Genomic DNA, 14,046 nt, shown 5'->3' with positions numbered 1-14,046 from the left:
AACTACTCCTCCACCTCCACCTCCACGTACAACTACTCCTCCTCCTCCTCGTACAACTACTCCCCCACCTCCACTTACAACTACTCCTCCTCCTCCACCTCCACGTACAACTACTCCCCCACCTCCACTTACAACTACTCCTCCTCCTCCACCTCCACGTACAACTACTCCCCCACCTCCACTTACAACTACTACTCCTCCTCCACCTCCACGTACAACTACTCCTCCACCTCCACCTCCACGTACAACTACTCCTCCTCCTCCACGTACAACTACCCCCCCACCTCCACTTACAACTACTCCTCCTCCTCCACCTCCACGTACAACTACTCCTCCTCCACCTCCACGTACAACTACTCCCCCACCTCCACCTCCACGTACAACTACTCCCCCACCTCCACTTACAACTACACCTCCTCCTCCACCTCCACGTACAACTACTCCTCCTCCTCCGCCTCCACCTCGACGTACAACTACTCCTCCACCTCCACCTCCTCCACTTTAAAGCTCTCCTCCACCCCCTCCTGATGATGCCTCTGACTTTACTTCATGATTATTTGAATCACAGATGGATATTTCCTCCAGTCAGATGTTGTGTCTGGCTGTTTCATTACGTCTCTCTCTGTTGTTCACATCAGTGTTTCTCAGCTGGTCTAGCTTCAGGACCCACCAATACCTATGATGACAAATCACGACCCAAAACTCCAAAAAATTTTAACAATGCACATTTAGTATATAAAAATGTTGCACTTGGTCTTGGATGGAACAGAATTTATGACAGGAACATGAGGCAGGACAAAACTGGCATGTTTTATACTCCCCTTTACCCATGATGATGTGTAAATTTGAGCCAATTTTGCAGAGATCTTGAGAAGGTACTTCATTAACATGGTAAAAGCCCCTCTTTTCTCACAAGAAAAGGAGATAAATGAGTTGAAATACTGATGAAACATTTGCATTTACCCATGATCACAATAAAACAGAGTAAAATAACCAGTATGGTTGCATGTTCTTCTTCAGACTTTTGCCACCATTTTTTCCAGACACATTTGTGACCAACTGAAAACTGCTCCGCAACCCATATTTGGGTCGTGACCCACCAGTTAAGAACCACTGGTTTACATGACAACTTCTGTTAGGATGGGGTCTCAACTGTTGATTGTTCTTGATTTAATCTATCCACATGTGAATGTTCGTCAATAATCAGTGGACATTCAGAAATAAATGCTGTCTCTTCTTTACACTGGAACTTTCAAATTAAAACCTGCAGATTGAAAAAAAAAGCCAACATCTTGTTACAGTTGATTTTTAATAGATTCAACAAAATCTATGTCATTCATATGTGTAACACATGAGACACACAGGGTACCAATAACACAGTATGGTCCGAGTATTGATGTGAACGTGTTTGCGTGAATCAGGATCTACTTTCTAGAAAAAATCAAAGTTTGATGAGTGCTGTGTGAGATATTCTGTGTGTGCAAATCTGTGTTCTGCTGTACCAGTAAAAAAAAAAGGTAGATTGACATGACTACTGTACAATTTGTAACTGGCTGACAATAAAATTTCTAAAATGACAAAAATAAGTAAAAACTGTATTTCTTTTCATACAATACTGTTTGATTTCAATAGTAATATTTTTTCATTCAGGCATCCTTTTTACAGTATATTAAGTTTCCTTTCTTTTTAACATAGATAATAACAGTAATGTATACACCACCTACTATCAACAGACATGATTTAACAGCCTTGCCAGTGTTGAATAGTTTGGTTTGCACACTGTGCAGAGAAATAAAGGCAAGGAGACAGAATATATTAAGGTCTTTCACTAGTTGTCTTCTTTTTTTTTCTTTTTTAAGAAGTAAACGTGTCACGATCTCAGGCACCACAACCATAAATTATCATCATCACTGTACCAACACATGAAACTAAACAACAGTTCCACATGCTCCAAAAATCACAGCGTAACTCCTCCTCTGCTCCTACAAAACAAAACACAGAAACAGCATCCTGCATCTGTTACCTACATACCGATCAATAGATTCACAATGTGATGATGATCAATACTTCACGATAAAGAGGCCAAGAGAGCCCGGTCAGATAAAGTCTGTTAGTGCAGAAAATATCTTTATCTGTTCTCATGCATGCAGGCCTCAGATCACAGTGGGGATTTCAATCACAGCAGGACATCACAATATTTCTTAATTTGGTAAAGCAAATCTTTTGCAAACAGGCGTTAGCAAACCAAGACATGACAAAGTGAAGTCTTCATCATTAAAGGTACAAATTACAAGGGATTGTTCTCAGAGTTTAAGCCTTTTCAGCTTGCATAATCTGCTTCTAGGTTTGACTTTAAGAGAATTTATTCAGTCCTCTGATTATCAAAATGCTAGAGATTTAAAGGTACATCCCAAGAATTAAAATATTGCAAATTCTGGTCAACAAAAAGTCAGAAATGAAGCCCTGGAGGATGTGATATATGAAAAATTCTGCTAAGGATTCATGACCAAAACCCAGGGCTGAGGGGTGGGGGTCAAGCTATACACATGTCTGTCACATTTTTCTGATTCTTGGGGGGATTGTGGACAGGCCAGGGGCACATATTTTTGTTAGAAAAGCCTGAAAAAGTGTATTTTACATAATATGTAACCTTTAAGTCAAAATTAATCTAAGCCTTGGATTTCAAACATTTCAAGCAATGGCCATTCCTTCTAGCTACTTCTTTTACTTTTCTATCTGTAGCGAGTTCTTTTTGTTTCCTTAGGTTAAGCCAATGTTGTTACTTACAATCTACCAAAGCTTGCTTATTTTATTTCATAAGGGCTTTAATCCATACAGGAAGAAAATAGTTTAAGATGGCAGAAATTAAAAAAAGTAAAAGCATAACAAATACTAGCTGGATGGTGGTGAGTCATTTTGTACATGCACTCCTGCAAATTTCTATATCTATTTCACAGATGATTCACTTTGAATTTCTCTCCTACTTATAAGTCATTGTCTCAAATTACATTAATGTGGCAGTGCAGCACTTATTTGAATAACACAAGTAGGGCAGGCGCCCATATACAGAGGCTATAGTCATTGATGCACTGGTTGCAAGATCGTGTGTATTATTTTAATTTCATGTTTTCAATAGGATTTAATATTTTCTCTTTTCCTAATAATTTCAGAATTGCACAATTTTATAAGCTCCTCTGATCTGCCATCAAAACTCTCAGTAACATTCAGGTTCCCCTTGGAAATGATGGCTTTTTCAAGCACTGGCCAAAAACAAGGAGTATATTCTCAATAAAAGTCTCCTTTATTTATGGAAATAGTAGTTTCTCGGTTGCCTGAGCTAGAGCAAGCCACTGTTAAATGTGTTTGTCACAACAAAAATAATGTCAGTGTTGCAAAGACATGGGCAGATAACATTGCTGAAACAATGCACAAAATAAAACTAAAAACTGAGGTGCTATGGACAAAGTTTAAATTAATCTTTTGAGTCCTTATCATACAACTCTACCTAAAAGTTATGCCCTCTGACACTATCAGATCCTCCAGAGCTTCAGGATTTCTAAAAAGTTGTTTTTCAATAACATACTTATTTTTACACAATATTTTTTACCCCAAACATTAAAAGTAAACTAGCTGATCCCCACTGTGCTCAGTGCCTTTGAATCTCTGCCTGTAATGATACTAAAGGCAAATGTCCCTTTAATGTGTTCCAAAACCTCATGCAAATCTGACCACACACAGCATTAGAGCTCAGGAACACATAAATGCATTCATACCATTTGTAGCCTTCAGTGAGCCTGTGCTGGACTCACAGACACGGCATCAATAACAACACTTAGTCAAGGCACAGTTCTGAATTGCATTAGTCTGTTTTTTCCCCTCCTGTGAGGTCCTGTGTGGGTGTGGTCTCTGTAGCGCCCTCTAGTGTTTTTTTTTTTTTTTTTTTTAAAGGCTGGCAGTGATGATGGCTGCTCTCCAGCTGTTGTAGCATCATCAAGTAAACTAAAGGCTACTTGGCAAAAAGGTGAGCTTTTTGTCTTTGCTTTTTTTTTCTTTGCACCTTTAGCTGGCAACATGAAGGCGTCACAAAGACAGGGTTTGACATTTTCACACATACAATTAGGGCACTGCAGCTATGATTAGACCAATAAACAGGCTTCACTTTTGCTTGTTGGATGTCATTCAGATAGACTTCCTGCTAATGTTATGGATTAATCTTTTAATCAAAATTAAAGATGAAATCCACAAAATTAATCACAGGATCATAATAATAATATATATTTTTTTTAAATCGAGATTTTGAAGCACAAAACTGGATAACCCCCCCCAGATTTCGTACTTGTTTTACAACTTAACTGAAGGATTTGATCTAATCTGATAGCTTTAATCTCATCAGATCACTTTTAAAGAATTGGATCTGGTTTATAAAAATTTAAGAGTGGGGCTGATTTTTACATCCAAAATGATTTAGCCATTTGTGTTTCATTAAATTGAGGAAACATCCAAATTTGTTAGCAGCTCGAACACTAGAATGAGAACTTTCTTTACAAAGCCTGTAGTGGTCGAACCATAGTGAGACCTGCAAAGTGGACTCCTGAGCTAAGGTGGATCAAAGCCTCGACAAAATACCTCCAAATACTTTGGTAAGCCTGTGTGAAGTGATATGATGAGCACACAGCTCTGGGTGCCTCTATGTGCTGTAAATGCTACACTTGTTTTAGTGTTTATTCTCAGAGCAGCACAGTGGTGAAGTGACCTGTGAAATAAGATGAAGTGATGTTTCACTGCTAAAAACAAGCGCGCTGAAATCTTAAATATCTCCAGTCCCTGTTTACTAACTTGTTATTTCTCATTGACTCAAGTATGTTTAAACATATTCTTTCAGATATATTTCCTAAAGATCACACCCTTTGATTGAAGACTTCTCTGTCTTAACTGATCATGGTGAAACACAAACAAAACATTGGCATATCATCATTTGGCAATTTTCTCTAAAAGTTAAAAAAAAAAAAAAGAAAAAAAAGAAGAAAGAAAAATAATACAAAAGTTTCAATAAACAGTAACTACAAGATCTCCATTTGGCAATATAGAAAGGCTTCTTTTACCGTCTTTGACAGGTATACATTTTGGTTTATATACAGGTGTATGTAAGTGTGTGTCCTCCTTGGGCTCCCTTTTTTAATCCGAACAGAACCAGGTAGAAAACGTGGAGGTGAAAACATCTACAAAATCAAGGAGTGAGATTAAAAAGTAACAAAGAAGGCGTTGTGTCCGCTGTGGACTGGAAACAGGAGGTGGCCTGTAGAGTCTGTGAGGAGAGAGAGTCCCTGCCGAAACTATCTGCTCATCACCTGCGCCGTTCTGTCTGCGTGTCTCTCAGTTCATGAACTGTGTGTATCCCTCCGCTCCTGTGACGATCACATCCATCCAGATTCTCATGGCCTCCGCTGACGGAGCCACCATGTAGTAGAGCCGGTCGTGGGTCTTTACACAGAAGGTCAGAGAGGGGTTTGGACTCTGGAGGAGGAAAAAAATACACAAATAAAGTTTGTCAGGTTTGGTAATTAATTCAACTTCATGTCTTAATGACTACATGGACTTCTTGTGCTCTCACTGTCCAAAACATTGAAATATTGATCACATATGGTTTAATTTAAAAATCTCATTAAATTTGAATTTATCTGCAGTCTCAAATTGCTTGCATTGATTCTTCCCTATCACCAGATTCTGTCTTAGAAAAAAAGAGGTGTTTTATAAGTATTCTTGACAGTATTAGAGATGTTATTAATTATTGTTGTTTTAACAGTATCAGTAGGTCAAAGCAGAAACCTCTGGTGATGACAACTGAAGTCAGTGCAGAAGTTACTTAATTAAAGCATGTTTTCCTGCAGATTAAACCTTAATTTTTTGTCTAATAGATTTAGTTCATCCCACTGCACTTGTCTGAAGATATGTGTAGGTTCACTGATAGTAGATATCCTTGGTTTTTGATAACATCTTTTGCTGATTAGCGATGAAGAGAATCAAGGCTGACAGTGATATCTCTGCTTCCCTTATATTAATCATTGTTGGTTATTTTTGTAGTTATTAATTTTCCAGACACAGTTAATGAACTTTAAAAAACATAGGAGTGCTTCATCAAACTATCAATCAGTCAGCAAAAATTCAATTTTACAAATCTACAAATGAAGACTTTAATTCAACCCTTCTTCATAAGAAAAGGTCCAGTTTGGTAAAATGTCTGCTTCTTAAACTGCTTTACAATCAAAAACTCAGTAAGAAACCATTCTAAAGCCTTAAACAGCCTAAAACACACGCTTCATGACACCTAAATACTGCACTTTAACAGCAGACGTATAACATGCATAATAGGCACATTAAATTAGTTGAAAGGTATCAAAATAATAAAGGAAAGATACAAAAATATGAATAATTATAAATGCATACAAAAGCTTGTTGTCATTGTTCTTTTTCTCTGTTTATTTTTGTAGAGTAACTTCTCTATCTTGTTTTCTTACATTAGACTTAAACACATTCATTTTCAGACTTCATTTTGGCAGCTTTTTTAAATTTACTATTAGCCTTTGGATTAAAAATCCAATTAAAAATTCAATACATTTTAGTCCAGATTTAGTCATAAAGAGTCCTTACATTTCAGTCGTCAAGTCACAGTGTTTATTCTCTTTGAACTAATTTAATCAGCATTTTTGGAACATTAATATTATTAATACATATTAATGCACTATCAAAACCTTTATTGATTTAAAATACAGTGATAAATAATGACAAAGCTAAAAGGAACATTGAGGAAATATCATGGGTTTTAAATGTCCAACATTCCAGCACTACCTTGTTAGCTCTGTTTTATACCCTGACATGCCAGGTAGACTGTTTCATATCTCCATGCATGGATATATTTCACATTTATCTGGGAAACCTCATACAAAGTGTTTGGGTAGGGCAGGACCTTTAAAAAATGTAGGAAGATGTCCATCACATTCATAGCAGGCCAATCAGAGTGACAAGACAAAATAAGGTAGCATACATGCGCGGCTCCAGTGCTACAGGCTAACCCTGCTGTAGTGTTTGCATGGCGGACCTTATCAGTGGCTAAAATTCTTACAAAAGTCTATTGGGAGATGTTAAACTGAAGCACAATTTATTCAGATGGCATGTTAGTTTGGATCTCCAAAACAATTACCAACATTTCTGTGATGGTAACATTTAGTTAATGAGTAATCATAGCATTGTTATGTTTTGCTAGCTTAACTCTTAGCTGCACTACTGATATCTGTGGTGAAGCTTGTAAATTAACAGTTGGCTGAATTATTTATATCTGTTTATGCACTTGTGGAACTACAAGGATGGCTTTTGGAGACCTAATAATCTTCTGTTGTTATCAAGTACATATGACAATTTCTTCACATGTTACATATTTTGGCCAGTCTGCATTATGCTGTTCACATGCTTTTTTTTTTTAGTTTTTATTATTACAGAGACCTAGCAGGCATCTGTTATAAGAATAAATGGTGTGCTGGTGCAAAATGGGTACCTATATGAGACTGTATACGTCAACTAGACTTATACCCATACTCTACATTTCTCTTGCTTTATTGTGTTTTCTTGTTCTTAGAGAGGATTTAATTAAGTGTATTTCCTCTGTTTAAAGAAATTAAAATAAGTAGATTTTCATTTTCTAAGCAGTTGACTGGTTTACACTGGGAACACTGGGATGGACAGAGGGATCAAACAAGATCTGAATGACAAACTCACAAACATCAAACACTCTAAGATCATTAAACAATAGTCTAGAGCATGCATCATCATCATCATCATCAGCCTCTCAGCTTTAAACTATCAACTATTACCACACACTCAGCTGTGAGTACACACAGAGTTCAGAGGGGTAAGAAGGGTGAAAAAAAAAGCATAGATACATACACTGATATTCAAGTTGAAAAATCCCTTCTGTGACAGCGGCCGGCCAAAGCAAAAAAAAAGAAAAAAAAAAAAGAAAAAAAAAAGAAAAAACAAGGAGAAAAGAAGCAACAGAATGTGCAGGATGTTTGAAATGAAAGGTGGAAATAAACAGATTGTGAAATAAATGAGAGAAAATGAGTTTGGAGTCGCAGCATACCTTCGTGGCACTGCGGAGGTGATCATAATAGACCTCTTCTATCGCCTGGAAGTAAATCACACCCTTCAGCTTGGTCTCATGTTTGTCTGTGGGGAGGAAAAACAACGTAGGTTTGGTCAAAGACTAAAGTGACAACTGCAGACTTTGTTTTGGCTTGAGAAATCAATGCTCATTGCTTCCTGTCACCTAGAATAACGACAGGAGGATTCATGATACGGCCGTTAAAAACAGAAGAAATCAAACTTTGATCATGACCAATTTATAGTTTGTGATGATGGATGGAAAAAGACAAGCACAGCACTTTTTCTCTCTGTTTTTAAAACCAATGGGGCTCTCATTGTATTTTCACACTTGACTGCATTCTTACGCTACTCTTGTACATCATTGCAGTTTGTTTCATCAGCCTCTGCAGAACCGCAGTGAGGAACCGGTGGGGAACTCAACGCCCCTCTCTACCTCCAGGCACAAACACTCCACAAGCCAACTTAAAGAGTAGTAGGTAGAAACGCTGCGCTTCATTTCGAGGAATAACACTTTTCCTTTTAACACGCAGCTATTATCTGCTAATGACCTCTTTAGCATTCAAATAGCCCTGAATTTGCATCTCATTTCCCCTGCATCTAAATCACAAAAGCTTGTTGCAAATTGGCAGCACTCATGACTTTACGCCCGTCACCTCCCATTTTCATTCTTCCAAGGTCAAGAGACAAGGGCATGCGATGCATCTCAATCAGTCTCCTTGGAGAGTGCAGCACCAAGCGCATTTTAACTAGTGCCAAAGTAATCTCAGCACACCCCCTCACCCGGGCTCACTTTCAACAAGGTAACGCTTTAAGCAGCTTTAAGCAGAACCTTGTGAAGGACTTCAAAGGCCCTGACAGCGAACAAGTGTCCCAGAGCTCGCAGCGCCAGAGCAAATTACACGGCCGTGAACGCCTCACACTGCATGTACCATCGCTGCCGCTGCTCAAGGTCCTGAGGACGCAGGTTCTGTCTGTCACTCATCCACGCCAGGAAATTTCACCCACTTTACATGTAAAGTGTTTAAGCTTATGGCAGCTAGTTCACTACTGAAACTGCTGACATTTCACACACCCAGTGTGATGTTCCTAATCTTTGTTTTGGACCACTCATTAAAATATCCCTCCTGACACAGATACTGAACAGAGTTCATGAGTTTGTTCAGAGATTCAAAGACAAACAGATTTATAAAGGCAGTTGGTATCATTTAACTGATGACTAGTATTGTACTTGACTATTAACTCAGTATTTATTAGGACTGTGAAAAGATTAAAATTTTTAATCAAGATTAATCCAAGGGTTTCTGTAGTTAATCACAATTAATTGCACCCTATTCATTGCATTCGAAAATATTTATTTTGCATTTAAAATTGTAATTGTGTCATTTTGGATATTTCTACTGTCTTGAACTAAGGACTGCTGACTTCCTTTTCAAATACAGACTTACTTTTATAGATAAATTGAAGATGTGACATAAACGTAACCAATGAAGAACTTGAAAAGAAAATAAGGGCATAGTGAACAGGTTAAAAATTGATAGCATTTGATGCAGATGGTTTTCAACTTGTCCACTGAGATGTCTGTAAGTTTTTTTTAAGTCAAATGAGACGTTAAAGGTCATACATTGTACCCCTTTAAGACAAGTTTACATATTGGTCTCACAGGTCTCTAGAACATGCCTGTGAACTTTGGTGCTGAAAAAACACTCCAGTATTGGATTCTTGCATGTCTAAAAACTCCTCTGTTTCACTCCTGCTCAGAACGAGCTGTTTCTGTGGCTTTAAATGTTAATGAGCTTTCTGACTCCTAATAACCTTGGTACTGGCAGGTATCCTTTTGTATCTGACTAAGCACTACAATATGAAAACTGGCTGATTATTTCCAATTTCTGACCCAAAAAAAGAGCATTAAACATGCAAATTAATGAATTTAAAAATATATTTGAGTGTAGATGGTCTAGTGGTTAGGTCACATGCGGGCAGCCCGGGGGTTGAGTCTGGCTGTGGCCTCTTTCCTGCATGTCTAACCCCCACTCACTCATACCTATTTGTGACTCTATCCACTGTCCTCCTCTCTAAAATAATGGCATTAAAAGCCCCAAAATATACTTTAAGAAAAATCCTTAAGTGATTTTTGAGGTAAGCAGCTGTTCCTGAAGTGGTAAAATGAATTGTGGGTGGGCTGCAATCCTGTTTTTATTCATTACAAGAAATTACTCATGTTTTGCTTCTAATATCTTTAGATGAGATTTTTTCTGCCCTTATTAGGTGCAGAAAACATGTTTGTTGAATGTTTTAAGTAGAAAAAGGACAAATACTCTGCCTAAGATTTGAGTTTTTGCATAATATTTTCTGAGTCTCCTCTTGTTTTATTTTCTAACCAAAGCATCTGTCAAACACCCCAAATACACGTAGAATAAAACTGCACAACTATACAGCTATCAGATTGCTCTTTGGTCTTGTAAAGAACTTCACCTGAATTTTAAGGCATTAAGTGTTTGTTCCATTTCCCTCATTGACATTACACTTTTCTGGCAAAGTGCTGAACAAGCATATGCTCCCTCACCTGACCTGACCTGACCTGACAACAAGTCCTCTGCAGTGTGGAAGCTGCACACCAAATCATCACATCTTATATTTGGACCAATATTGTATTTAAATAACCTTCAGATGAAATCAGAAAATGACTGTCTCCTTCTTACCAACATAGTAGGAGAAGGTCCTCTTAAGGCGGTCAAAGACGAACCAGCGTTTCTTCCAGGACTTGATTTTTCCTCCCATCTTCACCAGGTAGCCCTTACACATCTTCTCTGTGAGGATGACGTGGTAGCAGGTGTCCACGCTGTGACCCGACGACTCCACATGGGAGCGCAGGTCGAATTCCTCCTTACGGATGGGCAGGTAGCGAGTCATTGGACGGGCCTGGACAGGAAAGGAAAAAACGGCCAATCAGAGATGAATTAACAGGACAGAACTTGTTGAGAAATAACATTTTATATAATTAAAGTTTATGACAACCCAATAATTCAATCAACCTTTAAATATGTGTGAGGTTGTTTTACTTTATGAATCCTCATCTTGTCCATGAGGAAATCTGGTGTCTTTTGGTGTAAACTCTCCCATAACAGTTAAAAATACAGTTGTTTCGGTCTGAAATGTGTTGAATTTAATGATACTGAACACTTAAAAATCAATCCTTCCACACTCAGAAGCTCATATCCATGAACCCTGCCATATTTTACGCAGACTGGGAGACTAATTTTCCACTTTTCCACCATGCAGACTCAATTATGTCTCATTTCACTGACCTGAGAAAAGTTCTTGGCCCTCATCTTGACCTCCTTCTCCACAAGCTGCTGCCGGTGGAAAGTTTCATCCTGTAGTCTCTTCTCAGCCTCCTCCCTCCTCCTCCTCTCCTCTTCCAGCATCTGACGGCGAGCCAGGCTCTCTCGCTCCTGGAGGAGAGGAGAGAAGAGCACTTTCATTAAATATTTTTTTGATCTATGGATGGGTGCTGCACTGAAAAATATCTCTATTTTTTTAATACCCAGAAAACAGCTTGAGCCTCATACATTTATGAACATTTTTATTCTCAGCTGGAGCTACACCACCATGATGGAGTCTTTACACAGACAGCTTTAAGCTGTTTGGTGGAGTCTGTGGAGCAAAACACACTCATATCTACAGTACTTTTTCACATGAAAGAGCAGCAGAGGTCTCAAGAGACAAAAAAGGTGAACATGAGGGAGTCTGAAAAGGTAGGAGGCCTGTTTCACAAGTTGAGGCCTTATAGTTAGAAAGGAGAAGTGTCAGCACTCAAAATGTCCAGACTTAGTTTCAACTTAGTCTTCCTCAGCGCTGAGGAAGACTAAGTCGAAATGCATCCATTGTGCCTTGCTGCCTTGAATAAAACTACCAAAAAAGGACATTTTGAGTGCTGACACTTCTCCTTTCTTAGTAAGTCTTTTTGTCGGGCACTTTAAATAAGTTTTTTTGTTTGGAGGTTGCTCCTTTCTGTGCTTTTTCTGAGGCCTTATGGTTACCCAAACAAAGTATCCTGCTCTGACACTCACTTTGACAATGTTTTTTTAGACTGAGGCTGATCAGTATATTCTGATCAGTGGTGAACTCAGAAGAAATGTAATCTTTGTAACTTCATTAATCTTTCCCTTACTAACTTAATAAGAAAGAAGCAAAAAGTGCAGAGGAAGCTTGAAGTTAAACAGTTTCAAAGAATGTAGGCATCCTTTATATGTCTGTTTCTGATCGTCTAAATCAGCTGATTTCAGTTGAGGTGCCGTGTCCAAGGCTGGCTAGACATCAGACAATTGTTGCTTGATTTTGGCGGGCTTGCCCTAGTTTCAAATACTGGGCTGGGGAGCACTATTTGAGGCCTGTTGCAGCCGGTTACTCGTCCAAATTTCCTCATTCACATGATTATGCTATTTATGTAACAGCTCACAGTTAAGTCAGAGCCTCTCTGATCTCATATTGTCAATTTCAAACATGTTAGGCTGCCTCCAACTGAATACCTGCAAAAAGAGCAAGAAGACAGGGAAGTGTCACCAGCTAAATGTTGCATACTTTTACAACTCACAAGCATAACAGTGAACATAAGCTCAGCTATGTCTCAAGCCAAGTGGAATACTGAGGAAGACCAGTGGTTTTTCTCTACAACACAGAACACACACCGGGGCAGCCAGCTGACGATGCTGACCATCCTCCACATTTGTGAGAGGTCTGGTTGAATTCTGTGTGTGTTTGGGGGATAATAAAGTTAAAAATCAGTTGAAACTGTCCATGACTGAAGTCTTCCATGTTTTTAAAATCAGGCACCCCAAAAATTAGGTGGTAAACATTCTCATCTGTTATTACAGACATATTAAAATTATCTCTTTATGGTCCCTCATAACATAAAAATAGAGCTGTCAGCAGTAAAGTAGTTATCAGGATGCAATAAAGGTCTAAAATGAGAGCATAAATATTTTTAATCACATTTACATGCTTTATCACCTCTTTCAAGCACTCTTTTCCTGAGCCAATGCAGAGTCTCCCTGCAGCCACAGTGATGTAAAATAAGTCCACTACTGCTCCTTAATGTTTCATTTCACTTTAAAAACTCACTGAGAGCTCAGAGGACAAGCCAAAAATCATGTGCTATCCAAGATTTACGTTATTACTGTTCACTTATATCCTTTTCAATTCATAACAAGTCCCTTTTTCCATAATTAAGTTCATGTTATAATCTTCAATCTACCAGGAGTATGTTATTCTTTTCTTTTCAAAATAAAAATAGGTCTGTTTCCAAACAGCAAGCTAAGTTAAGACAGTAAAACAATCCAAACTGAAACAAAAACAGGTTTTTGTGCTAAGTAGAGGAATTTGTACGATTGATCACAATAAATCATAGAAATTCTGAGATCAATCACAATTGAGGCATTTTTATTGTTTATCTTAGCCCTAGTCAATTTTTTTATTGAAGCTGCATTATTCTGTTTTTAAAAAAAAATAAATCTAGAACTTTCTGCTTTGCTACTAATAAGTTAATCCTACTGATAATGGGATATTTATTATTTCTTTTTGCATTTGTATTTGCATACCGTTTGTTAGTTATTATTTCATGATGAGAATAATGAAAGGAATCTTTCATTAGCCCATATTTAACTGAAAGTACACATTTAAGAAAAAATAACCTGAATTATTTGTGTCTTTAATAGATTTATTGTTTAACTTATAAGATTTGGGAAGGTATCAAAAAACCTTAGTGTTCAAAAAAAAGCTGGTACCACTGGTATCACTTCATAAAACTGCAGAATTGATTCATCAGTCATAGAAGTATCTACAATATTTCTTTTAATGTATTTATTAATAAATTTTGACATTCTAGGCTAG

The 14,046-nt window shown here is 37.8% G+C and overlaps 2 protein-coding genes across 20 annotated transcripts in view; one reads left to right on the top strand and one right to left on the bottom strand.

Moving 5' to 3' along the window:
- LOC121522431 (alpha-2-macroglobulin-like protein 1) overlaps positions 1-528 on the top strand; it is a 57,344-nt gene extending 56,816 nt beyond the window's left edge. Inside the window, exon 36 of the mRNA XM_041806801.1 lies at positions 5-528. Within this exon, the coding sequence (XP_041662735.1) occupies positions 5-528 (524 nt within the window). The remainder of the gene's footprint in view (positions 1-4) is intronic.
- Positions 394-14,046, bottom strand: part of phldb1b (pleckstrin homology-like domain, family B, member 1b) — a 152,785-nt gene continuing 139,132 nt past the window's right edge. For 11 of the 19 annotated variants that reach the window (XM_041799904.1, XM_041799859.1, XM_041799882.1 and 8 more), the window contains 5 exons: positions 11,463-11,609; positions 10,857-11,076; positions 8,135-8,220; positions 7,939-7,965; positions 394-5,514 (listed from right to left, as the gene is read on the bottom strand). In XM_041799904.1, the coding sequence (XP_041655838.1) occupies positions 5,374-5,514; positions 7,939-7,965; positions 8,135-8,220; positions 10,857-11,076; positions 11,463-11,609 (621 nt within the window). In that variant the 3' untranslated portion in view covers positions 394-5,373. The remainder of the gene's footprint in view (positions 5,515-7,938; positions 7,966-8,134; positions 8,221-10,856; positions 11,077-11,462; positions 11,610-14,046) is intronic. The other 8 variants (XM_041799971.1, XM_041799961.1, XM_041799984.1 and 5 more) reach the window with 2 other exon arrangements.

The sequence above is a fragment of the Cheilinus undulatus genome, linkage group 2 (assembly GCF_018320785.1).
Source record: "Cheilinus undulatus linkage group 2, ASM1832078v1, whole genome shotgun sequence".
NCBI lineage: Eukaryota > Metazoa > Chordata > Actinopteri > Labriformes > Labridae > Cheilinus > Cheilinus undulatus.
This window is presented reverse-complemented; position numbering and strand designations above follow the sequence as displayed.